Source organism: Octodon degus, unplaced genomic scaffold (genome assembly GCF_000260255.1).
Source record: "Octodon degus isolate 3935 unplaced genomic scaffold, OctDeg1.0 scaffold00116, whole genome shotgun sequence".
Lineage (NCBI taxonomy): Eukaryota > Metazoa > Chordata > Mammalia > Rodentia > Octodontidae > Octodon > Octodon degus.
Window position 1 is genome coordinate 5,125,593 of NW_004524692.1, and position 27,956 is coordinate 5,153,548.

The window sequence follows — 27,956 nt, forward strand, 5'->3', positions numbered from 1 at the left end:
CCGAATGCCTTCAGGGCAGGTTTGGCTGGCTTGAGTTGTGGGGATCGAACCACAGCAACCTGAGCCTGACTGCTTTGTTGAAGCAGCTACTTAAAAGAACTGAGCTACGGGGCAGGCCCCCCGACAGTAGGAATACAGCTATAATTTCCAAAAGAGAGCTAAAGTGACTCAGGAATCAGCAGACCACTACAAGACATGTCAGAAGATGAAATATTGCAACAAAATGAGCTTAATGTTTAGGCATTTTGAGGGATGCAAGCAAGACTAATAATTAGAAGTAGCAGGAAAGGACAAAGAAGACACCCATGACACCCATGGTAAAAAGGCTTTGAGAATGAAAGCAATAATTCATTCTCTAATCCCTTGCCAGGAATTTAGAGGAAGCTGTATCATAAAGGAAGTACCAGGTTTTGGTTAGTGCAAGAAAAGGAAGAGAACCTGCACCGAAAACGTTGACAACATAAAAAGAGACCACAGTGGCAGGAAGCTTCTGATCTCGGTACATAAACCTTAGGTGAATTTTTTTTTAAGTGGCTTCTGAATAAATGCAAGTGTAGTGGATTTTTAACTAGTGGTCAACTTATTACACCCAGCTGAATTAAACTAGGGTGTTGCTGTGTGCGGGAGGCCCACCTGAGGGCTGTTGACCACAGCATAAAGACAGAACAGGAGAAGCTGCAAAACACTGTTAGGGATGCTATTTGGAGAAGCTGTGGGAAGCTGCTAGTTCTCTTGGGTTGTTCTGTTGGAAGACCTGGTCGTGCTGGCTTTCCCAATGAACTTTGGAGGAGCTTTGGTTCTCATCTTGAGCATCGCTTCCTGGCTCCAGAGGGGAAGATGGTACACTGCTCAGTCTCATGAAGAAGCTTGGTGCATTGGTTTTCCTGATGGGAACTTGACTTTCCCCATCACTGGAGGGGCTAGGGACCTCACAGTTGCTGAGGATGGCTGTGGTATCTTTGGGGGAGCTCTGGTGCTTACTCTGCATGCTTCCTAGCTCCAGTTCAGATCCCTCAGCTTGCTACCACAGATCCTTAATCCTGCTTGCACAGACTTCCTAGCTTCCACCACTGACCTTTGGGCCTTCCCAGAACAGATCTGTGAAGCAGGCCTGCATGAGACTTTGTTGTGGGCTCTATGCCTCCAGTTGGACTTGTGGGAGGCACTGTTATAAGCTTTAGGTTTCTAGCTGGACTCATGCAGGACATTATGATCTAGGCCCCCTGCTGGATTCTTTAGTATTTAGTGTATGGACAGATTTCCTGCACTTGTTGTATGATTCTTGGTTGATTCACTATAAAATAATATTACAAAACATATCCCGTACTATATTGTTCATCTTGCAAAAACCTCGAACCACCACAGCAAGCAAGAGAGAGGGGAGGAATAAGGAGATTGAAAGAGGAGAGGCATACAAGACAGAGGCATATGAAAAGATGCTCAATACCATGTATCATCAGGAACCAAAAATTAAAATAACAATGAAATACTACTACACACCCTTTAAAATGGCTAAATTCCAAAACACTGGCAACTCCAAATGCTAGTTAGGACATGGAACAATAGGAACACTCTTCCACTGCTGCTAGGAATGCAATGGAAGACAGCACAGCAGCCTCTTACAAAATGAAACATATTCTGGCCACTTAATCCAGCAATCTGCCCAAAGGACTTGAAAACTTATGTCCACACAAAAATGTGCACACAAATGCTCATGGCAGCCTTACATATAAATGCCAAAACTTGGCAGCAATTAATGTGTCTTTCAATCATACATAGGTAAACAAACTGTGTGCTTACAGAGACTGCCAATATGAGAAAGGTGTCATAAAGGTAGAACTTTAATCTAATAAGAAGAGGAAGATTCCTTATAAAAAGAAGATTCTCACTCAGTGCCATATGAGGACACAGGAAAAAGGCAGTAAGCCATCCATAGGCCAGGAAGCATCCTCATCATAGCATCCCTCAAGAGAGCATCCTCATCTTGAACTTCCAATGTCTAGAACTGTGAGAAACTAAATTTCTGTTGTTTAAGCCACCCGGTCTGTGGTATTTTGTTATGGCAGCCTGTGCATACTAAAACCCTGTGCAACATCTATACCATGTAATACAAGTCAGCACTAAAAAGGCATTAAGTTATCAAAGTCACAAAAGATATGGAAGGACCCTTAATGTATGGTGCTAAGTGAAAGAACCTAGTTTGAGGTTATATATGACTCAGTTATACGATATTCTGCAAAACTATGGAAACTAAAAAAAAAAAAAAATCAGTGGGTACAGGGTGAGAGGGCATTCAGGAAGGAGGAAGGAAGGCAGGGTGAATAGGTAGCACACACAGTGAAACTATCCTGTATGATACTGTAATGAAGGATGCGTGTCTTTACATATTTGCTAAAACCTATGGAATTCTGCATTTGTCAAACCCTTACGCTAGGATTAATATTAATAATGAAGCTTAATGTAAACCATGAACTTTAACTATTAATAATGTATCAATACTAATTGATCAATTGAAACAAAAGGGGGCCGGGGAGATAGCTCAGAAGAATAAGCGCTTCCCTGGCAAGTGCAAGGGCCTGAGTTCAATCCCCGGTTCTGCAAAAAAAAAAAAAAAGAAAGAAAAAAAAAGAAACAAAAGTCCCACATTAATGCAAAATGTTACCAATGGAAGAATTGTGAGGGACAGCAAAGAAGTATATGGAACTATATGAACTACCTGCTCAATTATTCTATAAATCTAAAACTGTATTTTAAAAAGTAAAGCTAGGGGCTGGTGAGATAGCTCAGTGGTCTAAAGCACCTACTTAGAACAAGCTTAGTAAAGCACAGGGACCGTGGTTCAATCCCCAGCACCACATGCCAGCCAGCCCCACCCCCTGGTGGGCTGAGCTAACCACACACACACACACACACAAATAAATAAAATTTTTTTAAAAAGTAAAGCTGTTAAGTACTGAATTAAAAATAATTATGTGACTTTCAAATTTCAATTTACATAAAATTTTATTGGAACATGACCATTCTTACTAATTTATATGGTCTATATCTTCTTTTACACAAGAGTTGAGTAGCTGCAACAGAAATACATCCATGATCACAATGCTTACAACATTTACCACCTGAAAAACAGTTTTGCAGAACCCTGATGGAAGTCTTATTACCCAAGCTTTTAAAAAGCACATCAATTAATAAGCTTTTCTGTGCCTATTGAAATTTATTAGTGTGAGGTTATATATGACTCAATTATATGATATTTTATTTAAATTACTTAAAATTGTTAAGTCTCAAGAAAAACTAATTACATAGTATAATTTCTAAAATTTAATTGGATAACTAATTTTTTGAAACATCAAACAGATCAATAAAATACTTGAATATCCTAAACAGCAACTCCCAAAGAAAGAATCCATATCTCACTGAGAAACACTACCATACAACAGCGTTACACTCCAGTGCTTACAAAGCCTACTTACTGAACACATAAGAATTAAAGTGTTCAAGTAAGAGAAGATTATAAACAGATTGAAAAGAGAAATCTAGAAAACAATATCAATGTAGCACATTCAGGGACAGGAAGGGCAGGATACCTGAGAGAGGCAAAGTCAACCAAACAACTACAAAAAACTGAAGATCTGTTAAGCCACAGCATCATGAAAATGCACGCTGGGTATCAGAAGACAAAGCACAATAATGCTCCCAGGAAGTTATAGTTTAAGAATATCAGAATGTCTTGAAAGTATGAAACGACTATCTGAGAAAACAAATCATATGTGACATACTGAAATAGTCTTGTTAACTTAAGGTTTTTTAGGAAGAACGAAATTTGTTGGAATCATTTTAGGAAAGCATCAGAGAATAGTGACTAGGGGCAAAAGCTGTGGAAATAAACCTGTTCTTCTGCCACTCACCAGCTCTACGTCAGAAGAAATTCTCCGCTCCGCCTCTTCATTTGAAAAATAGCAACACCATGGACTATTATTAAGATTAGATAAAATGACTGATGTAAGGAGCTTAGCAAAATACCTGACAAAAATAGAGCGCTAAATAAATGGTAACTGTCACTGTGACTAACATATCTGGCATGGAAAAAAATGCACTGAGAATAGTCTGAAGTTTTTCAGGCAACTCGCAGAAAAATCTAAAGACCGAAATCAATCTCTCATAGAATAAAATTTTAGAGACCATCTGCTACTACAAAATTAAATAAGAACCTCAGTTCAATAAATGGCGTTGAGACTTCACTAATGGAATGAAGAATGTTGGGCTGGGGAAAAAATAGCTATCAGTTTGAGTTCCTCCTAAATTCTAAAACTGTGTGAAGGCTAACAACAAGATCCATTCAGGGACCGACACATTCCCAAATTCATATTGCTATGTAAAAATGCATGCGTAATACCTCTTGCAATCAAAAAGGGAACAGGGCCGGGGATTAGACTGCTCAGCAGGCATAATGCAAGGTCCTGAGTTCGATCCCCGACACACACACACACACACACACACACACTCCAATCAAAAAGGAAATAAAAGCTTCCCATAAACACTTAGATGATAAAACCTCGTTCCATTCTATCTTCCTGACAACCAAAACCGAACAAGACATCCATAACAAAATATCCATAACAAGAAAATTCAAAGCCGTCTCCGGAAAGCAGTCAAAACCACAGCAGTTTATAAACGTTAGATCAAAGTACACCAGGTCATGTTCTTGGAGCATTGTTTCAACACCAAAATGAACATCTGCCCTAACGAAGGTAGGAGTACACACTGCCCTTCCCTCACAAACACATACACACACACACACACACTCCCCGCCGTGATGACTGCTCAAATCCTACACTCTGAGGAAATAGCTTGTGGTCTTCTCGGTAGTCACAGTCCTCTCGCCCTACGCTTCCTTTCGTCCCACAAAAGGACGATCTGGTAAGATACTTCCCCAGAGGAAAAACGACAGTAATTCCAATTAAGACAACAGCTGACTCTGTGGGCGGGACAGCAGCCGCACAGTTCTCCTAGTGGCTTCCAGGGCCGTGGACTGGGGCGACAGCGAGTGCCCTCGCCCCCGAGCTCCGGTGGCTCACACCTGTCGCCACGGGGCAGAAGCAGGGAGGGAAAAAAATCCGGAGACGCGGACCCGAGCCGCCCAACTACTTTCGCACTCACCCCAGTCTTCATCTGGTCTGTGACAAAGTCCGGGGCTAAAAGGGGACTCCATGGTGCCGGTAACGCCAGCCGGCTACCCGAAACACACCTCTTAGTGCCCCGGAACTCGGCGAGTGATACTGTCTCTGGGACGGCAGCGGCAGGAGGACAAAATACGTCTAACGCTGACGCGACGGTGGCCGAAAGGAGACAAACTTTATCGCAAGCGAGACTTGAGAAAAACAGCACAGAGAACGTCAACGACTGAGCTCAACAGGTCTCTGAGTATGTTTCCTTTTTGAAGGTTCAGCACTTTCTGACTCGCTGTTTTAAGGCGGGGGTTGGAGGAGGACGAGTGGAGGGAGACAGGTAGACACCGATTCGGTTAAACAAAATTTGTCAGTAATGTAAACATCCTGATTTGTTCCCTGATCTTCCTAACGCCGCGATGAAGTTATCTCAGATCAAAATTAGACGGTAGCAGTAAACTTGATTTAATTTTTATGAATAATTTTCTAACAATGTAAAAATTCTCCGTAGACACAGTGAAAGAAAACTTTTTCTGCATTTATTAGCATTGTCTCTTAATTAGCATGCACAGTATCTGACGTAAGCAATTTTATAAATTACCCTTCTAGAATGCCTACCTTTATGTAAGCCGATTTAAACAAAGCAAATTTATAAGATAAATTCCCCATGCCAATTCCCCTCGTCCCCGGACAATGAATATCTAAAGCTACTAGTAAAAGTGGAAGCGAACCTACCCTAAAATCAGCAGTAATGAAGTTCTCTTTTGTTACTAAAATTTAAGGTGTGGATTTTTTTTTTTTTTTTAAAGTTCACACACATCACAAACGCTAACTGAAAAATGTAGACTGAGTTTTATTTTAAAAAAAGTTTCAAACGCTTATTCAAAGAATGATTTTTCATTTTTACTCCAAAATAGTTTCAAACGCTTATTCAAAGAATGATTTTTCATTTTTATTCTGTCGGCAGCCAGAGGCTGTTTAAGGTACTCTGCCGTAAGAACATGTATCCCTCTAGGACCTAGAGAAATCCTTCCCATGGTTACAAACAAAACAAAAATGCTTCCCAGAATTCTCCAGACTCCTCCTTCCTGGATATTACTACAGATTGCACGAGACGAAACAATCACGGTACCAATGCAGAGGAAAGAATTCATGAAATCCCCTTAACAGTAAATGTGATTCCCGTCATCAGATTACAAACAAGTTTTCATTTAATTCTGGCCCAGCTACAAATTCAAAAATTTACATAACTAAAATCGGCCACTCTCCTGTCTCCACCTTGCACCTTTGTCGTTTAAGAAAACAATGACTGAAATTTGTTTTATAAAGATCATTTATTCAAAAATATCAGATAATTATGAAATAAACATTTGTGTACTTATCACTAAGAATTTAAAAATATTAATAACATGGGCTTAACAAATATCTACATTAAATATTAACTTTTTCATTTTTCATGAACTTCTTAAATAAATTAAAACATTACAGATAAAATTTAACTCTTTTTCTCCATACTTCATGTGCCTCCTTCCATATGGGCAGCTTCCAGCATGCATTTTATAGGCCATTGTTACACTTTTACCATGTTTAAAATGTTTGTAGATACATAAACTGTCATTACAGGTTTTTAATTTTTACACAACCATATTATACTCTTCTCCAAATCGCTTTCTCATTTGCCATTATTTTTTGAGGAGCTACCCCATATGTTAACTGTCACATATTTTCCTTGAATACATACATCAAAATTTCCATTTCCTTGATGGACACTTGGGTTCTTTCAATTGTTTATTATTACACAGTGTATCCTAAACTGGGTGTGGTGGCTCACACCCGTAATGCCAGTACTTGGGAGGTAGAGACAGGATTGTTGGCAGTTCAAGCTTGGCCAGGGCTGCAAAGTGAATTCAGGGCTAGCCTGAACTGCATAGAAAGACCATCTCAAAAGGACATAAGGAAGCCTGGGAGATAGCTTAGCGGCATAAGCACCTGCCTGGCAAGTGCAAGGTCCCAAATTCAATCCCCAGTACCACAAAAAAAAAGACACACAAAAAAAAAATTTTTAAGAAGTGTCTCCTTACATAGATCTCTTGTGAACATAAAAGAATGTCTTTAACATGCATGTTGGGTCACTTGACAAATTATGACTAATACCCTCAGAGAGAGAGTTCTCTTTTCTCTGCATTGTCACCAATACTAGTTATGGTCAGACTTTTAATTTGTGTTACTGTGAAGGGTGTGGTTATAATTTATGTTTTCCTGATAATTTAAAAATTGTGCTTTCGGGGCTGGGGAGATGGCTCGGTAGAATAAGCACTTGCCTGGCAAGTGCAAGGGCCTGAGTTCAATTCCCAGTTCTGAAAAAAAATATATATATGCTTTCATGTTTATGAAACTTTATTTCCTCTTCTGTAAACTGTGGACTCTCTTAGAACTTTTTCTTTCTCTCAATGTGTAGATATTTTGATAGCATACTCTATTCACTGAACTGTTACATATCCTATAAATACCATTTTCCAAATTGACATTTGTCTTTGTGGGAGTTTTGTCCTCTAGAGTTTTTTGTACAGGATCTCACTACACAGCTGAGACTCCTAGTGATCCTCCTGTTTTCAGCGTCCCCAGCACCAGGATTACAGGCATGCACCACTATGCCCAGACTCCTGACTCATTCACAGGCTCAGCATCCCCAGGGGCCAGCACAGCATGTGGTACTGGGAACAGAACCCCAGTCCCTGCACTTGCTTAAGCAGGCGCTTAGTCCACTGAGCCATCTCACTGGCCCACTAGGGTTTAATTTAATCAATCTTTTGTTTATGATTTCTGCTATTTTTTAATGTTATTTAAGAAATCCTTCCCTTTCCTACAGTCCTTAAGGTTTTCATTTTTCTTTTGAAGAGTCCTATAGTTTTTTTGTTTGTTTGTTTTTGAGAGTCCTATAGTTGTTTTTACATTTTTCCTGTTTCATTATCTGAGAATAGTAACAACACTGACTTTTATTTTTTTATTTTTTTTTAATAGTTAAGAGACTTTATTCTAATAGCTATAATTACAGTGCTTGTCGAAATGAAAACTGAAAACAAGTATACAAAACAGTTGATTACTAATCGTGTATTGAAAGCAGTAAGAGGTTCCACAACACCAAATAAACCAGTTCTGAAGTTTCCCAAGGTAAATTTAACAGCTCCATCTTCTTCAGTGTTTATCAAAATACAAAAGAAAAAAGTAGAGGTCATCTTTTCTGATGGCAAATCGGACCCTTGCAGGCTGAGGGAGGAAGCTACTTCACACATGGAGGTGGGGGTGCTCCGGGACTGTGGTCTAGAGTGGACCAACCGACCCAGTTTGCACGCGCTCCTGCTGGTGAGACCCAGACTGACCAACGTAAGTCCCGAGCGGGCACTAGGAATAGGCTGCCACTCCAGCTGCACACTGACCGAGGGGGAGGGTGGGCCCTGTACCCCTCTTAACCTTCCCCGCTACCCCAAGGTGACCGTGTGAGCATGAGTACAAGCACAATGCTATGGAATGCAGGTGACCCAAAGACAGGCGGGCCACAGGGTCTCAACTGTGACCATGCAGTGGATGGCATTTGTTCGTCACATCTCTGGAGTTCCCAGAGGAACAGCTGATCTGATGATCAGGCTGAACCGCACTAGGAATAGTCTCCCTTCTGTGTGTTCAAGTGTTCTCCTCACCTTGTAATTTTTAATTATTTTTAAAAATGCACTGAGTTTGGGTTATACACCAACCACCAAATGGATCCTGACACCAATCTACAGTTCAGTGGCTCCTGGAGGCCAGGTGCCCATGCACCCAAATCCCTTCTCAGTACTAACAGTGAGTTGATTTTCTTTACAATAAAAAAGCTGAGTAATATTGCATAGGAGTACCAGAAACTGCCTCAGTGGAAACAGAAACTATTTACATTAAATAAAAACCTGGCTGCAGGCGTCTGCACATGTACAGCACGATGTGTGCACACTGTGACCAACCCATGGAGACAGCTTCTGGCACTCAGGACCACAGAGTCGCAACGTTTGCCACATGAGAGGAAAGCGGAGGGCAGAGAAGGAGAAAGTGAGGGGAAGGGGGATTCTGGTTCACTTCTGGTTCCGGAGCTGATTGGAGAGCCAGTCCAATCCTTCATAGAGCCCGTCCCCACTGGTGGCACAGGTGGCCTAAATGTACCAGTTCCTGTGGCGTAGAGAGTGCAGCCCCAGCTTGTCTGTGATTTCAGCTGCATTCATGGCGTTGGGGAGGTCCTGCTTGTTGGCAAACACGAGGAGGACAGCGTCCCTGAGCTCGTCCTCAGCCAGCATCCTCATGAGCTCTTCACGGGCCTCATTCACACGCTCTCTGTCATTGCTGTCCACCACAAAGATCAAGCCTTGGGTGTTCTGGAAATAGTGGCGCCACAGTGGTCGAATCTTGTCCTGACCACCCACATCCCACACGGTGAAGCTGATGTTCTTGTATTCAACCGTTTCCACATTGAAACCTATGGTAGGAATGGTGGTCACAATTTCACCAAGCTTCAGTTTATAAAGAATAGTCGTCTTTCCGGCAGCATCCAAGCCCACCATGAGAATGCGCATTTCTTTTTTGCCAAAGAGGCCCTTGAAGAGGTTTGAAAAGATATTCCCCATGCTTGTGGATGCGTGGAACAGAAACTGGCCAGAGACCTCAGCGGTAGCCGCTCCGAGCCAGGCGTTGGTTTCGCTCCCCAACACTGACTTTTATATAGCAATCTTGTATCAAAAAACCTTGTTAAATTCTGTTATTCTAATATTCTATCTGTAAATCTTTTAAAATGTTCTATAATAAAAAATGTTCTATATAGAAAAAGTATCATTATAAATTTTATTTTGACTATTTTTATCTCAAAAACCAGTAACATTTTAACATGGATTTTTTTTTTTTTTTTCCCCAAACCAGGGATTGAACTCAGGCCCTTGCGCTTGCCAGGCAAGCACTTATTCTACTGAGTCATCTCCTCAGCCCCTAATATGGAAATTTTTTAACAGAAGAGATAATATAGTGAATTCCTTGTTTCTAACACCCAACTCCAACAATTTGCTGTTCCTCTTTTATCCTTTTTGCATTCTGCTTTTCTTTCAGATAGACTTTGCCCATAAGTGCTTCAATATGTATCTCTCAACAAAGCCTTTCCTTATATTTTAAAACATAATACCATATACTACCCAACAAAAATAATCCCTTAATATCATCTAATACCTGTTCCTTGTTCAATTTTTGGTCTCAAACATGGATCTACTGTTGGTTTGTTAAAAATCAGGATCCAAACAAGACCATCACCCTGCACTTACTTCATACAGCAGTTCCTTTTCTCCTTCTTGCTTCCATGCCATTTGTTACAGACTCCAAGTCATCTGTCCTGTAGAATTTCCCACTATGTAATTCTGCTAATTTTATCCTCATAATGATCCTTCATTTGTTCTTTATACTGCCAGTTTCATCTAAAGGCTTGACTGGACAGCTTTTGCTTTTGCTTGTTTTTCCAAGAATACTTCATGGAACTTTATTACATCATAATTATCAGGAAGCATATGTTGTCCCTAATTTTATCAACATCAAGATTTAATAATGAATGGGCTGGCCAAATACCTCAGTGGAATAAAGCACCTGCTTAGGCAGATGCAGGGGCTGGGGCATGCTGAGATGGTGATTGAGACCGGGCATGGTGGCACACCTGTAATCCCAGCACTTGGAAGGCTGTAAACAGAAGGATCACTATGAGTCTGACATACGCAGTGAGACCCTGTCCACCCCATCCACCCTGTCCTAAATACAAAAAAAAAAAAAAAATTGAGATTAGTTCTCCCCTACCTTGTTTTATTACAAGGTCTAGGGGCTCTGGTACAATACTGAGTGAAGGTATGCACAGTCCTAAGTATCTTTTAACTTGTTCCTAACTTTAATGTGCCTATTTTATTATTTTAATCTTTTATTATATATAGAGAGAGATAGATAGACAGACAGACAGACAGACAGACAGACAGACAGACAGACAGATAGATTTTTTTTTTTCAGAACCGGGGATTGAACTCAGGCTCTTGCACTTGCCAGGGAAGCGCTTATTCCACCGAGCCATCTCCCCAGCCCCAAAATTGTTCCTTCTTGGTTTTTGTTTTTGTTTTTTTCCCAGTACCAAGGATTGAACTCAGAACCCTGTGCTTGCCAGGCAAGCACTTATTCTACTGAGCTATCTTCCCAGCTTACTTATTTGGTACAAGGTCTCGCTACTCAGCTTGGACTCTTAGTGATCCTCCTATCTCAGCTTCCCCAGTACTGGAATTACAGGCATGCGCCCCCATGCCCAGTTTCAGTGGCCTGTTCAGAACCCAGGCACAGCATGTGGTATTAGGGATCGAACCCAGACCCTTGCACTTGCCAGGCAGGTGCATAGATTACTGAGCTATCTCCCCATCCCTGATGTGACTATTTTAAAAGTCTTACCCTTACATTTTTTTTCTGGAGATTTCTCACATACATTCTAATTAAGCTTTAAAAAATATATATTTTAACAATTGTGTGATACTGAGTTCTTTTTCTTTAATCTATTCTTCATTCACTTTCAACTTAAACCCGTGAAACGGAAATAAAAATTGAACAGAACTTTTGTCTGGAGACAATACCACTCTGAGATAGGCAAGAGGAACCCCTGCCCTGAGCCCCACACTTCAGACAACTGTATTGTGACCTCTGGCTCTTTCCCCTCAAGGTAAGAATCCTCACTACACCAAGGTGGCATGTGCAACTAAAACAAGTACCCTTTCTACATAAGTTTCTAACACTCAAACAGCCCAAACAACTCCAAGCCTAATGGCTGGGCCCACCTATGCCTCTGACTTCCTGAGGGTGAACTGCACCACGGTATATCCCAGTGTAGGCAGAGCATAGACAGATGACATGCGAGTTCATATATATACCAGCTCTTCATGATGCAGGGTAGATCAAAGCAGGGAGAAAAGCGGCAGCCTGTGGGTCAGAGGCCAACTCTCCCTGCAGTGCCACTACTGTTTTTCATCACAGAATTCCAAATTCAAACTTGGCATTTCAAGAACAATTCCACTTCACGCAATTGTTCTGAGTTTCAAACTAGGTAATACATATTAAGTGCTAAGCTTAGTGACTAGCACACAGTATGTAAGCATGTTATTATGAAGGTGTGTTTGTCAAGATGAGACTAAAACCATTTATTTAATAGCTTGATTTATAACTTTAAAATGTAAGACAATATGTGGGCTTAAATTTGTACTCTAGTGGATACCAAATAAATGTTGACTGAGAGCCTGACTACTAAATGTAGAACTTAAAATTGTATTTCAGGGCTAGGGAGAGAGCTCAGTGGTATAAGTGTCTGACTGGCATGCCCAAGGTCCTGAGTTCAATCCCTGGTACAAAGGAAAGGAAGGAAGGAAGGAAGGAAGGAAGGAAGGAAGGAAGGAAGGAAGGAAGGAAATTATACTTCATCAGGACTGTCAGATTTTATAATCTGATTGGCATTTTCAGTGTGACATCTGTTAAGACACACAGCACACTGAACAATAAATTCAAACCAATATAGATAGGTTAAGAGTTTTGTTTGTTTGTTTTGTGGTACCAGCGATTGAACTCAGGACCCTGTAAGCACTTAAGAGAGTTTTTTTAAAAAAGAGAAATTTTACATCAGTCCAGTCTTGATTTTACTCTAGGTTCAACCATTTGCTAGCAAAGTAATTAGAGGAAGTGACTTAATTCATTTGTAAAGTTAGAGTAAGAGCTGGCTGATGACACATGCCTATACTCCCAGCACTCAGGGAGGCCAAGGCCAGATGACTGCCAAGTTTGCGGCCAGCCTGGGCAATCTAGTGACTCAGCCGCTGGTGATGTAGCTCAGTGTTAAGGCCCTGGATTCAATCCTCCCTCCATATGTCACAAGAAAGCAAATGGGGGCTGGGGGTGGACTGGACAGGCCCACCTCACAGAATTGTTCTGAGGTTCAAGCTTGGTAACACACATCAGGTGCTAAGTTTAGTGGCTAGCACACAGTATGTAAACATTAAATTGTAGCTATTTTGAGGGGAAAACTAGCTAGGCAAGATACTAACTTCTTTTTTTTTTTTTTTCTTTTTTTCTTTTGTATTTAGGACAGAGTCTACAGGGTCTCACTTCATAGATCAGATTCGTAGTGATTCTCCTGTTTTAAGCCTCCCAAGTATGCTGGGATTACCATGCCCAGTCTTCATCGCCCCTCTCAGGGCACCCCGGGGGCAGGGTGGGGCGGGGAAGGGGGTGGGGCCGGCAAAACCAGCCTTTGCCCTCTGCCTAATCAGGTGCTTTAGTCTGTTTAGCTATCAGGCGGGCCCTAAGATACTAAATTCTTTACCTGCATTATATCACAAAAATCCTAATTTTAAACTAAATAGGGACCAGCAGGATAGCTCAGTGGACTAAACACCTGCTTAGGCAACCGCAGGGAACAGGGTTCCATCCCTGGCACCACATGCTGCGCCGTCCCCACCCCTGGGTATGCTGAGCTGGCAACTGAGACTGAGCATGGTGGTGCGCCTGTAATCCTAGTGCTGGGGACTGAAAACGGGGCTCACTACGAGTCTGAGCTGCATGGTGAGACCCTGCACCAAATATATAAAAAATAATAAATAAGCCAATAGGTACTATTCTCTCCATTTTCTATTAAGAGCAAATTAAGGAAACCGAATGATCTTTAAACCAAGCTTGTCAGGAGGGCAAAGACCGACTAATCCCATTTAGTCAGGGAGTAAACTGATAACAGGATTTGCAAGATTTTCAAAGACCTGCTCACCTTCGAGAAGGTGGCAATGTGATCAGCAGAGCCACTATTAGAGCACACTGACTTCTCCATCACCAGTCTCCGAGGTGCCACCCTATCCCTGACATAAGTCACACGAATTTTTCAACAAATCTGAAAAATCCAAATATCTTAAACTGTCATTCCTACATGAATATACCTCTACCTCCTTGGGTGCCAAAATTAAGGCATGTAGGCCGGGGAGATGGCTCAGTGGAAAAGCGCTTCCCTGGCAAGCACAAGGGCCTGAGTTCAATCCCCGGTTCCACAAAAATAAGTAAATAAATAAATAAATAAAATCTAGGGACTGGGGAGATAGCTCAGTAGAATAAGCACTTGCCTGGCAAGTGCAACTGACACCCCATTCTGCTAAAAAAAAAAAAAAAGTTCTTAAAAAAAAAAAAATTAAAGTATGCTCCATCACACTCTATTTTTGTTTCTCTAAAGAATATAAATGTAATAGATTTTTCTACCTAAACCCCTGAAGTAAAACATTAAAGGTTTTAAATTTGAAAGTTCTGTTCAAGGGATGTTTCACAAAACTTATATTTAAAAAATTAGGGCTGGGGAGATAGCTCAGTTGAAAAAGCACTTGCCTGGCAAACGCAAGGTCCTGAGTTCAATCCCCAGTACCACAAAAAAAATAAATAAATAAATTTCCCAGAACCATTCCTCACTGGGGAACAGTATTTTTAAAAAATTATTATTACGTCTATCTCAGCTAGAATGTATGTTGCAAAAAAGCAGGGGATTTACCTTTTTACCTGTAAAATTGGGTACGCGATATATAATATTTACTGAGCTGAAAACTAACCCTAAATTTAAACAGTAACAAGGTCATTCTCTGTCATACAGTCTACAGTGCAGGAAGGACAGGCATTATGCTGAGGCACACAAAACTGCAGCTAGCTACTCTACAATTTCAGATGCCCCTTAAAAAAAAAAAAAGAAAAAGAAAACTTTTTTAAAAAACCAGAGGATCTGGGCATTGTGGCACACACCTGTAATCCCAGCACTGGGGAGGCTGAAAATAGGAGAATCACTATAAGTCCGATCTACATAGTGAGACCCTCTACAACATACATGAAATTTTTTAAAAACCTAGAGAATGGTGTTTAAAAAAAAAAAGTTAACAGATTTTGTGAAAGCTAAGAAGAAATCTTTCTCAAAAGAAAATAATTTTGAAATAACTTGCCAAAGACTTCCGGCCCTACTTTGAGATTTGCCCTATCAGTAGCTCCCATATAGGTCAAAAGCTAAGCTTTTTGTTGTTTTGTGGTACTGGGAATTGGACACAGGGTCTCACGCTGGGCTTGAACTTGTCATCTTCCTGCCTGTGCTTCCCTGGGTGCCAAAATTAAGGCATGCTCCATCACATATCAATGAGGCACTTTTACTGACCTTATTTATTAATTTATTTTATTTCTTTGGAGACAGTCTCACTATGCAGTTTAGAGGCAGGTACTCACTATGAAGTTTGGACTGGCCTCTAGATTGGTCACTTTGTAGCTCAGGCTAACCTCAAACTTACAATGATTCTCCTGCCTCAGCTTCCCCAGTGCCTAAATTACAGGCATGCACCACCATGACAGACCTCAATGAATCATTTTTAAAGATCATTATGCGCATCATCTTTTTGGCTTTTAAAAAGTATTCACATTTTGGTGTTTATTAATACAGATGTATAAATGAGCAGTATGTCTTTAGGACATACAGGCTCTTTACTAGCTAATTCTGATTTCACACAAATGCTCAAATACCTAATTAGGTCAAACTCTTTTTTGTTGTTGTTGTTTTGAGACAGGATCCTGCTATATTGTTCAGGCTGGGTTTGAACTCACTAGATAGTCTAGGCTGGCCTTGAACCTGTACTCCTCCTGCCCCATCCTCCTAATTGCTTATTTATAGGCATGTGTCACCAAGCCCAGCTAATTAAGTCCAATTCTAACACTTTTGGGGTTTTCATTTCATGTTACTCAACCCAGGACCTTCACACGAAGCTGTATCACCCACCTCTTCATTACTCAAGGCAAGGTCTTGCTAAGTCATTAAACTGCTCAGGGTAGCCTCAAATGTATAATCTTCCTGCCTCAGTTACCCAGAGTGCTGAGATTATGAGCATTTGCTACTATGTCTGGCTCCAGTTCTAACACTTAAGTAAAATAAATTCTAATTCTAGAGATCAGATTAAAAAACTAATCTAGGGCCAGCAAGATAGCTCAGTGGACTAAGCGCCTACTTAGGCAAGTACAGGGACCAGAGTTTCCTGGGTGCACTGAGCCAGCCAAAGAGACAGGGTGTGGTAGCGTGCATACCTGTAATCTCAGCGCTGGGGAGGCTCAAAACAGGAGGAACACTACAAGTCCAAGCTGTATAGTGAGACCTTGTATCAAATACATGAAAAATAAACAAATGAAAAGCTAACCTAGGCATATGTTTTCCAATACTCAAATATATTGGGCTAAAAAGTAATTGATACACAGCAACTCTACATTATTTTCTTCATTAGTAGAAGCATATCTGGCCCGCCAGATAGCTCAGTGGATTAAAGCACCTGATTAGACATGGCCCCACCCACAGGGCAAGCTGACTCCACAATTGAAACTGGGCGTGGTAGCACGTGCCTGCAATCCCAGCCCTTGAGAGGCTGAAAACAGGATCACTACAAGTTCGATCTGTGTATTGAGACCCTATACTAAACACATTTTTAAAAAACAGTAGAGACATATTAACACTAATACATAGATTACAAGAGGTGTTGTGGTTTGTCTCTAGTTGTTCCCCCCCAAAGCCTCATGCAGTCACTGGGGTGGGCTTCTGGAGTTTGTGATTAATTTGTGATCCAATGCTGGGATTATGGATGTGATACACCCGCCCCATAGCCTGAATGGAATATAAGGAGAGAGGCTGCCTCTGCTGCTGCAGCTGTTCGGCCCTTTTCACTCTTGCTGTTTTGCTGTTTTCTGCTGGCCATGGACTGCTGCCCTCCGCCATGTGCCACTCTGCCTTGGAGCCAACTGGTTATAGACTTATACCTCCACAAACCGTGACCTAAATAAACCTTTCTTCTCTTAATTCTGGGTGTCAGATATACTGTCACAGTATCTTACTGGGTGTGGTTCTGCACACCTATAATCCTGGCACCTTTCAAAAGCTAAAGCAGAAGGATCACAAATTCAAGTCCAACCTGGGCAGTGGCCTAGTGAACTGCCTAAAAAATGAAAAGGGCTAGCATATAATTCAGAGTGAAAACCCTGGCCGGGTTTAATCCCTAGGGCCGCCCCCCATCTCTCAAGTACATTTTTCTAAAAATGTAGATAGGGCTGGTGAGATGGTTCAGTGGTCTAAAGCACCTACTTAGAACAAGCTTAGCAAAGCACAGGGACCTCAGTTCAATCCCCCAGTACCACATGCCAGCCAGCCCCGCCCCCTGGTGGGTTGAGCTGGCCATACACACACACACACACACACACACACACACACACACACACACAGAAAGCCTTAAATAAAAAAAAAAATTTTTAAAAGAATAAAAATGTAGATAACTGGATTTCTGAACAATAACCAGAAAAACATCTTAATTTTGTATTTTACCAGTGGCCTTTCCTTCATGTTTCCAAGAAAAATCCAGATACAAACAGGTTTACTACTGTCCCTTAAAAGAGAGAGGGCCAGCAAGATAGCTCAGCAGACTAAGCACCTGCTTAGGCAAACGCAGGGACCACAGTTGGATCCCAGGCACCACATGCCACACTGGCCCCACCAGGCAAATTTTTGTACGCAGAACTTAACGTAACAAACATGCCAAAACCCAAAACTTTCAAAAATATATGAAACAAGTATCTGGTTTATAAATGCTTTTAATATCAAATCAAATAAAATGTACATGATTAAAAATTTGTCATATATTCTACTTATATTATGTAATATATAATAAAGCATAATTCCACGTAACATCAAGTGATTTTTGTCTTCTCACATTCCAAATGAAATGGCCTAAACACTAGCTATTCAGCCATGAATGATGATAAGCAAAGGTAACACGAATCACCAACAGGTTTCTTTCCACGTTACCCAATGTCACAAGTCCATCATTTTCTTGTTTGTGATCCCAAAGCTGGCAGCGTTTTCATTTCATCCACTCTGTTCTTATGTACTTGAAACGCCGGGGTGATCCATCGACCACAGGAGCACTGCTCACCATACCAATTGAAGGAACCCAACTTAGCACTACATTTTGGGCAAAGAAGCTGAAATACAACAAATGCGTTCCTTTCTTCACTCACTTTAATATAAGATCAACAACACCTTTAACAATATGGGATATAAAAATAGTAAGACATGGGACACGGCTCATATCTTCAAGGAACTTTAATAAGTGCTCCGGAAATGTACTATAATCAAAGAGGGACTACAATTACTATAAAAGATGCATCTTATACCAACAGAAACATACATTCCAAGTTAAAGGAAAAAGCTAAAGCTTATGACCCAATTAAGGAAACTTCCATGAACAGGACATATTTATAGAGCTTTTAATCAGGTTGCAACGTAAGATTTCAAATAAAAACATCATGCTAAAGGACAGAAAAGCATATTAGGATTTTATGTCCTATTAATAGCTGACATTAACAGCATACGAATGAGATTCTTCAAAAACACATAAACTGATGCTCCAGCAAAACAGGTAATTCCAAAAATGCTTACCAAGTCCTTATATTTTACCTAGTGTAATTACAGCATTATTCTTTTGGAGCTTTAATTTGTGTGTGGTATATGATAGGGATTTTTATTTTTAATCTTGAGCTACAGAAAGTGTTGTATAAAACTCAAAAACTATAAATGAAAATACTAACAAATCTGATTACATAAATATCTTAAAATTAGATCAACAAAATATTCCACAAATTTGAGATAAGCAATAGGCTACATATTTGTAGCAAATGAAATGAATCATCTAGAATACGTAAAAAGCTCCTACCAATGAATAAGAAAAACAAAAATTAAAGAAAAACAAGCCAAGAATATGAAATCAATTCACAGAAAAAGAAAGTATATGTGACTAGTAAAGATACTGCTCCTCAATAGTAATCATGAAAATTCAAAGTAAACATTTTAGGATTAACATTTTTCCTCCTCCAGACAAAATTTTACTAGTTTTATAATATTAATGGGTGCATGCATTCACTTAGAGAAAAGCAAGTTCATATGGACATTTTTGAACGAAATATTTTTTGAATGAATGTTTCATCTAATGGAACAACTGAAATGCTACCAATATTTACAATGGGCATGGTCTTCAAGCCAGAACTCTACTTTTAAATATATATATTACACAGATTCTACACAAGAATTCACATATAGGGGCTGGGGAGATAGCTCTGTGAAATAAGCGCTTGCCTGGCAAGCACAAGGGCCTGAGTTCAATCCCTTGTTCCACAAAAAGGAAAAAAAAAATCACATATACAAAGAAGTATATATAATATTGCATATTATGATTTGAAATCTTTCACAAAATATTTTTCCTGTGTATATGTGTATTTTCCAAATTAAAAAGGCAGCACAGGTTAGGCATGGGCACACAAGCCTATAATCCTAGCACTAGGGAAGCTGAGGCAGGAAGATCATTGCAATTTCAAGACTAGCCTGGGCTACAAAGTGAGTTCAAGGCCAGCCTGAACAGCATAGTGAGACCCTGCCTCAAAAAGACAAAAACAAAAACAAACAAACAAAAAAAAAGGCAGCACACCAGAAGCACAAAAGAGAAAAAACCAAATTAGATTTCATCAAAATCACAAACTAACTGCTTAACTACTACCCTCAAAGGATAGGAAGTATCCTTTGTAGTACATGTTATAATTTGAGGCCAGGGAGACAGCTCAGTGGCTTAAGCACCTGCCTGTAGTACATTAGATGAAACATCTATAGGATGGGGAAATACCTCAGTGGTCTAAGCACCTGCCTGGCAAGTGCAAGGACCCGAGTTCAATCCCCAGTACCACATGCTGTGCCTGCCCTGGAAACCAGGTGTATCTGGCCAGGAACTGAAACCTAGGGTAGTGGCACATGCCTATGATCCCAGTGCTGGGGAGGCTGAGACAGGAGGATCGTTATGAGTCTGAGCTGTGTAGTGAGACCATGCACAAAATAAAGAAATAAAAGGTTTTTTAAAAAAAAAGAAACAAACATCTAGAACATGTAAAAAGCTCCTACCAATCAGTAAGAAAAGACAGAACTTAAGAAAAATGAGCCAAGAATATGAAATCAATTCACAGAAAAACAAAGTATACATGACTAGTAAAGAAAAAGGATGCGAAGATCAAAGGATGGAAAGGATGGTGACACATGCCTATAATTCTAGCACTCCGGGAGGCTGAGCCAGCAGGGTTTCAAATTCAAGACCAGTCTGGATAAGTTAGTAAGTCCCTGTCTCAAAATAAATGAAAAAGGATGGGGATGTGGCTCAGTTTGAAGGCTCTGGGTTCAATCTCCAATACCACGGGGGAAAAAAAAGAGGTGCTTGCTCCTGGATCTAATTATCTTGAGGGTAAAGAGAATGGCCAGGTTGCAAAAACTATAAATGTATTAAAAGCCACTGGATCATACACACCCAGTAAGTGAATTATATGGTATAAATTATACCTTGTTTTTTCACAACTTTACACTTTTTGGTGGTGGTGGTGGTGGTGGTGGTGGTGGTGGTGGTGGTGGTGGTGGTGGTGGTGGTTGTGGTGGTATGTTTTGTTTTGTTTTGTTTTTGTTTTGTTTTGAAGACAGGATATCACTATCTGGTTCAGAATGGCCTTGAGCTCACTATGTAGGCCAGAGTGCCTCAGAACTCAACTCACAGCAATCTCCTGCCTCAGCAGCATAGGCAGGGCATGTGCCTTCCAAGTGCTAGGATTACAAGTGTGCACCACCATGCCCAGCTTTACATCTTGTTTTTCAAAACACAGCTTTATCTGAACATATGGGTTAGACTGCAAGGTACTGCTCTCCAGGCTAACTAATGTAAACTACATTCCCTCATGCATAAATTGCAAATGTTTCTGGTATTTCCTATTTTATAAAGCTACTGTATTCTTGAAACAAGATAATAAAGTAGAAGAGCTTTATCAAATATCTATTAAATAAACTTTTAGACAAACCATACAAGAACCTTCAAATTCATAATGATTATGATTCTATGATGCTAGACGTGTAGTTCATAGGCCCAGAGTTCAACTGAACCCTAGCAAAGAAATACATGTTTATATTTACATGTCATGGATACTTTCAGATTATAAGTAAAGGAGAAATGTGGCTGCCACAGGATGCTTATCTTAGCTGGATTCTTTAACAAGAAATGAAAAAGAATTTCATAGCAAACATACCAAACTGACAGATCAGGAAAAGATCCAATAGAAAGATTTTTTTTTTAAATTTATTTGAGGGGGGGGCCAGCTCAGCCCACCAGGGGGCGGGGCCAGCTGGCATGTGGTGCTGGGGGATTGAACCACGGGCCCTGTGCTTTGCTAAGCTTGTTCTAAGTAGATGCTTTAGACCACTGAGCCATCTCACCAGCCCAAATTTTTTTTTCTGGTAGCAGGGATTGAACTCAGGACCTTGCACTTGCCAGGCAGACACATGTGCCACTGAACTATCTCCTGGCCCCTCCCAATAGACAGATTTTAAGCCTAATTTTTAAATCATTAACTTACTTCATTGTAAAATTCAGATTTTGTCAATGTGTTCTAATTAATTTAAAAATAATGGGGGCTGGCCAAATAGCTCAGCAGATTTAAGCGCCTGCAAGCAGGTGCAGGGCAGGGGGCTGATCCCCGGGCCTGCCTTGCTGGCCAATGAGCTAAGTCAGCAATTGAAACTGGGCACAGTGGCATGCACCTGTAATCCCAGCTCTTGGGAGGCTGTAAACCGGTGGATCACTACAAGTCCAATCCATTAGTGAGACCCTGAACACCCTGTAGACCCTTCCCTAAAAATACCCCCCAAAAAATAAATAAATAAATAAAGTGAAATAAATAAAATAAAAATAATGGGCCAGGGAGATAGCTCAGTGGCACAGTGCCTGCCTGGAAAGCACAATATTCTGAATTTGATTTCTTGTAGCAAAACAAGAAAGAAAAAAAGAAAGTAAGTTCGTTAGTTGGGGGTTTTTGTGTATTTGTGGTGCTGGGGACTGAACCCAGGACCTTTGCCCTAACCTATATCCCAAACCTTTTCTATTTTAAGACAGGGTCTCAGGGCCAGGGAGATGGCTCAGTAGGATAAGCACTTGACTGGCAAACACAAGGATCTGAGTTCAATCCCCGGTTCCACCAAAAAAGAAAAAGACAGGGTCTGATTAAGCCACTAAGTTACATAGGCTGGGCTCAAACTTGCAATCCTCCTGCCTCAGGCATCTGTAACGTACACTTACGTTTGAAAACATAGAACAATAACATCATGGACTCTATTACTTTAGAACAGTGGTTCTTAACCAAATGTAGTTCATTATTTGGGGATTAGCTGAGTTTTTAAAAACAATTCATTTTCAGGTTAAGAGTATAGTTTAATAGTATAGTGTGGGCCTAGCCCTGGGGTTAATGCTCAGCACCAAAAAAAAGTATGATCTTCAGGAAGAAAGGAGTTAAGATGGAGTAAAACACGGGCTAAAATACGATTTAAAATGCAAAAAGGAACAAAATATAGATGACATAATGAAGCCATAGAACACAGAACGAGTTCGCACCTGTCCGTCCATCACTCCCAGCAATGCAGCTGCCATCCACTGCACAGGCTCGATGAAGTAGGAGGTGCACTGAGCCTGACTGCCTGGGCTAAGCGAAAGGGACAGTGCCGTCCTCTTGTGAGCAAAGGCTACAGGACCACTTCCTTCATGATGAGCCAATATGCTGGAACTTCGAAAAAGGGATCGTCTACAATTTGCAAACAAACAAAAATATTAATGACTTCCAAAAGGATGGAAAAGAAACAGATGAAATGTGCAAATTTCTTAGAGACATTTGATAAGATAATACAAGGTCGACTATGCTACTTAAAATACAACCTGATTACTACTTTTATCCTTTTTTTTTGCTCTTACTAGAGATGAACCCAGGGCCTCTGCACAGAGCTACATCTCCATGCTTTTTCAGTTGTGAGACAGAGTCTACATCACTTAGTTACCCAGGCTGGGCTCAAACCTGCCTCAGACTTACAGGGTGCTGCAATTACAGGTATACACCACCACATCCAGCTAGTTTTACTTTCAAACAGTTTTATTCTTTTTGAAAGCAGATATGAACTAGAAATTTCTGTATTATTTAAACAAATTTTTCCACAAAGATAAAAGGAAATATCTGCCATCCTGTGGCAGATATTTTTTCAGCTACTGAGACAAGATAAAATTCTCCAGAAGGGGCCCGGGGAGATACCTCAGTTGAATAAGTGCTTGCCTGGCAAGTACAAGGACCTGAGTTCAATCCCTGGTTCCGCAAAAAAAAAAAATTCTCCAGAAGACACAAAATATTTTACCTGCACTTTCTACATTTGTAGAGAACTTCATCTTTCATTCCTTGTGAAATGGTGGTTGGGTCAACAGCAAAGAGTTCTTGAGGTAAATTCTGCAATTCTATATAACATAGTTAACACGTAACTATTTTTCAGAATAATCTTTCTACATTTTCAGACAAAATTCAAGTAATGTCAAATTAAAGAAATACATATTAAACTCAGAAATTCAAAAACTGAAAGTAAAAACTCTACAATGAGGTAGGAGAGTACAGTAAGTCTTGGGTTCTAGGCCTGGCTACCTAAATTCAAAGCCATTTATAAATCATGTGACCTTGAGTAAATTATTTATTAGACCACAGTTTCAAAAGGAAATCACATACATGGGCAGCTGAGGCAGGAGAATCTTAAATTTAAGGCCTGCCTGGGCAACTTTTGGAGAGATGCCTCAAAAAAAACAGGGTGCAGCTCAGTGGTACATAAAAGACAGAAAGAGAGAGAGACAGACAGACAGACAGACAGACACTGAGAGACTACCTGTCTCGGGCAAATACAAGAAAAGTCAGATAATACACTTAGTGTCAATAAGTGACATCTAGAAAAAGTCCAACACATACTAACAATTATTATTCTTACCTGGATACTTCTCTGTAACCTTTTGTAAACGATATTGCTTATAAATTGCACTGGAGGTGTCCACTTCATATCCCATTGCCTGGTATAATTTCAGTTGCCACTCAAACCCCTCATTCATTCTGTAAGGAAAAAACAAATTTCACTTTTCTTTTTTGTTTGTGGTACCGGGGATTGAACTCAGGACCTTGTGCTTGATAGGCAGGTGGTTATTCTACTGAGCTATCTCCCCAGCCCCAAAGTTCACTTTTCTTTATGTAAAAATCTTATAAGCCAAGGTAACAAAGAACTCACTTAGCTTCTGGCTTGAGAGCCTGCAAGATCTCATAGGCTTTTTCAAAAGTCAGCTGGTCAGTCTTCATCACAAAAGCAGTCACTATAGCAACACTTCGACTGACGCCTGCATGACTGAAAAAGAGACCTTCAAAATAAAATGGCAAATAGCAACAATTAAAAGAAAAAAAACAGCTCCAGTAATGGCTGAGTTCAGGTCCACTTCATCTGTACTTCTACTCAACCCTGTTTCTGAAATTTTACCAGAGTAAAGAATTGTTCCTTTCTTTCCTTCTTTTGAATTCTCAATCATATGACTGTATTATAGACAGCTAAGTTAGGTAGAAATATTATAGGCAAGTCAGACAAGTCTAGGCCCTCCAGGGAGTCAGTACAGAGGATAAGAACCCATTACAACTGTGGCCAGCTGTACATCTGTTGAAGGCCAGGCCTCAAGATAAAGATGGAATGACTAGGCCTGGATACCTTCCCAGGAGAAAATGGGTTTCACCTGTGCTCTTAAAGTCTCGCCATCCATCACCCTGCAGGACGGCCAGGACCCCTGATCCACCTCTTCCTAAAGAAGGTCTTCATTCTTTCCAGGTATACTTGCTACATGACCTGCTTCCCAACTGGATCAATACTACCTATGGGACTATACCTGTAAACTTGCACATCTTGGTTGATTATAGTTTGACCCATGTTGTACTGACTTCATGATTTTGCTGTAAAAACTTCCTTTGAGAAGTGGGCTCTTTGGCAACTCCTGCCTCCCAGGAGTTATCTCAATAAATTTTTCCTACTCTTAACCTGTTTTTCCTTGGACTTCACTCATTAATTCTGCAGAACATGAATTCAGCATATCTAGCATCAGGCTTAGTTACATTATTTCTCCTGTACCAAATGGACTACCTACTCAAAACTAATTCTACTATCTTGTAAAACTTTTCCAATGGCTCCAGAACCCAAGCTCTTTTGCTCTTAGTAATGAAGTTCCCCTTTGATCTAATGCTAGACTTCTTTTGAGTTGATCGTTGTCTTATATACTTCATGTAAATATACAGAACAAGTGCTAATATACAATAAGAGAAAATAAACTACTCATACACTTCATTCTCAATAACCTTAACTTCTGTTAATCTCCCTTAGTATCTACAATAAGAGATAGCATACAACATACAGGATAAGGAGAATAGCAGAAAAAAAATTATCAATAGCGAATACAGAAAAACGCAAGTAGCTGGGCATGATGTCACACACTTATAATTCTAACAGTCAGAAGAGTTTATTTCAACCAGAATACACTGCCAAGGAGTACAGCAGGAGTTTCCAAGAGAGATATCTCAGTTAGGAGAGATTGCAACCTTTGTTAAGTTTGAGAAGGGTCTAGACAACTAATTACTATATCAAGGGAATGTCTTTTTCTTAATCATCTGGCAACCTATAGATCTTTCAGTATTGAGTATAAATTGCATGTTTACAGTTGCAACGCTGACAATACCATTTCCTCAGGCCTTCAGCTTTAGATGTATCTTTTAGACAAAATGGGTTTACATCAAAAAATCTGTTAGCATCCCAAGACCACCTACTGAAAAGGGAAAATTATTTCCTTTGTTGGACAGCTTTAATGGGAGGCATTCATTCAGCTCTTAGGGCTTTAATCCTTGTAGTTGCCAAGGAGTGGTCACTATAGTACTGAAGGAATCCAGGGGCTACCACCTCTACATAGGGCAAACTGATTATTTTCAATTAAAGGACCATAGCAGCAGATGCTCTAAAAAGCTTTATTCTATCTTCCTGTTCACTTTAAGTTCAGCCCCACCAAGAAAACAATCCCCCTGATCACTTTCCTAAGTTCTCATTAACTAAACTCATATACCAGGGAGAAAGGTAAGTCTGTCACAAAACCTCGACTGTTGAGCATCTGTTTGGATGTGCTGAGATTTTTGTCCCACACCTCGTTATCTATTTGATCCTACTCAATATTCCAAAGAGAATCGTTTACAATGTACTGTCTGTTCTGCAGCTCCTTATTTTATCCTAGACTACTGTATTTCTTCAAGCCCAATGAATTTACCTAAAAATCATTTACTACGCCCTTAAAAATTTTTTTCTTACACTCCTCATTTGCCCCTTCCTCTACAGAAAAGAGCTATGTAAGTTTGTTACTTTTATGACTGCTTCCATGCACAGAATCATTTGTGTAACTCTTCTTCTAATTCATCTTTTCTCCTGCTTTCTTTCTCCCCAAAGACAGGTCTAAAAAACTAGAATCCCTCTCTTCTAAAACCAGTCATAAAACCTAGAAATACCACTCCACCCTTCCTTCACCTTTCCGTCTTAAGAGCTGTCCATAAAGGAATACGCCCACATATTTTGTCTAATGGACGCTAAGACCCTCGCTCCATATGGGGTCCTGGGATATACTGCCCTTGAGAGCAAGGAATGCTACACAAGCCAAGAACCCGAAGGGACAGGCCTTCCTGGGTTTCCCCCTCAGTCCTTTCCAGCTGATCCTAGCCCTTTTCTCCAACCACGGTCCTACACATCCGTCCCTTCGTAAATGCATCCAAACATAACAAAGAACAGTTTTCCCTGAGTCTTTGGGTCTTCACTCCTCAGGGTTAGTTATCACGTCATGTAAAGCTGCCATTAATCCGATCTATTCCGGTCTTCTCCTGCGAGCCTGCCCACTGTTACAGGTGTATCACAGCAACCGTGTCCTGTCCTTCCGTCCCTACACAGCTAATCCGCTGTAGTCTTTGGGGTGGGTAGCTCCTCCTAAAGCGCTGTAAACCACTTCGAGGGTAGCGACCCCGTCCTTCATCTGCGGGCGGCCCACGCCCCCCGCCCCGCCACCCCCCCCCCAACAACCAACTTCTGCAGAAGGAACCAAAACACTAACGAGAAAAAGCAGGGGCCGCCTCCAGGCCCTGCCCCTCCTTGGGACACAGGGGTACAGAGGGACGAGCAGCGCAGCACGCCCGCGAGGCGGGGCTCCTCTCGCACCCAGACCCGGCGCTCACCAGTGCACCAGCACCGCACGGCCCTCGGCGCGGGCCTGGCCGATGAAGGCCACGCACCGGTCCAGGTGGCTGAGCAGGTCGGTCTCGGGTTTGTCCAGCACCGGCACAAACAGGCTCCGCAGACCCTCGAATCCAGCCCCCTCCTGGAAAGCGGGTTCCGAGTCCGCCGTCAGCACGGCGGTGATGCCAGCCTCCCGCAGGTGATCCGGCTCCGCGACGGCCGCCGCTCCACCCAGGTACAGCCCCGGCCGCACTTCCAGCATCCGCTCGGTGGAGAGGGCTGGGTCCACGCTCGGGTCCGGGCGCTCGCGGCCATGGTTGGGGGGCTGTGCCTCCAACATGGCGGCGCGCATCGGCAAGGCGGCTACGGGCCTTCCACCGAGTGGGCGGCTGGCTAGAGCGTCCTTCCACCGAGTGGGCGGCTGGCTAGAGCGTCCTTCCACTGAGTGAGTGGCTAGAGCGTCCCTCCACAGAGTGGGCGGCTGGCTAGAGCGCCCCTTTCTTGCGCCAGCACGCCTGGGCGGCTCG

General features: G+C 41.2%; 2 protein-coding genes and 1 pseudogene across 7 annotated transcripts in view; all 3 read right to left on the reverse strand.

Annotated features, from left to right (window-relative positions):
* The window catches only part of Atf6 (activating transcription factor 6), a 274,808-nt gene extending 269,496 nt beyond the window's left edge, over window positions 1–5,312 (reverse strand). Inside the window, exon 1 of one of the 2 annotated variants that reach the window (XM_023699786.1) lies at window positions 5,161–5,312. In XM_023699786.1, coding sequence (XP_023555554.1) covers window positions 5,161–5,212 — 52 coding nt within the window. In that variant the 5' untranslated portion in view covers window positions 5,213–5,312. The remainder of the gene's footprint in view (window positions 1–5,160) is intronic. The other variant, XM_012516641.2, reaches the window with a different exon arrangement.
* Window positions 5,313–9,124: 3,812 nt separating this feature from the next.
* Window positions 9,125–9,883, reverse strand: LOC101575094 (annotated as a pseudogene). The gene has a single exon (XR_001117262.2). The product of XR_001117262.2 is annotated as an ADP-ribosylation factor 1 pseudogene (transcript).
* Window positions 9,884–17,846: 7,963 nt separating this feature from the next.
* On the reverse strand, window positions 17,847–27,837 carry Dusp12 (dual specificity phosphatase 12). Of its 4 annotated transcripts, none has more exons than XM_023699855.1 (6): window positions 27,486–27,834; window positions 24,424–24,537; window positions 24,133–24,251; window positions 23,521–23,617; window positions 22,736–22,922; window positions 17,847–18,254 (listed from the first exon to the last, which is right to left on the reverse strand). In XM_023699855.1, the coding sequence occupies exons 1-6, from the start codon at window positions 27,779–27,781 to the stop codon at window positions 18,096–18,098; spliced, it is 972 nt and encodes a 323-aa protein (XP_023555623.1). In that variant the 5' UTR covers window positions 27,782–27,834; the 3' UTR covers window positions 17,847–18,095. The 4 variants fall into 4 exon arrangements, with proteins under 4 accessions (XP_023555623.1, XP_004639949.2, XP_023555624.1 ...); XM_004639892.2 differs by having other exon boundaries at window positions 27,429–27,834; XM_023699856.1 differs by lacking the exon at window positions 27,486–27,834 and adding an exon at window positions 25,064–25,604.
* Between the last annotated feature and the right edge of the window lie 119 nt (window positions 27,838–27,956).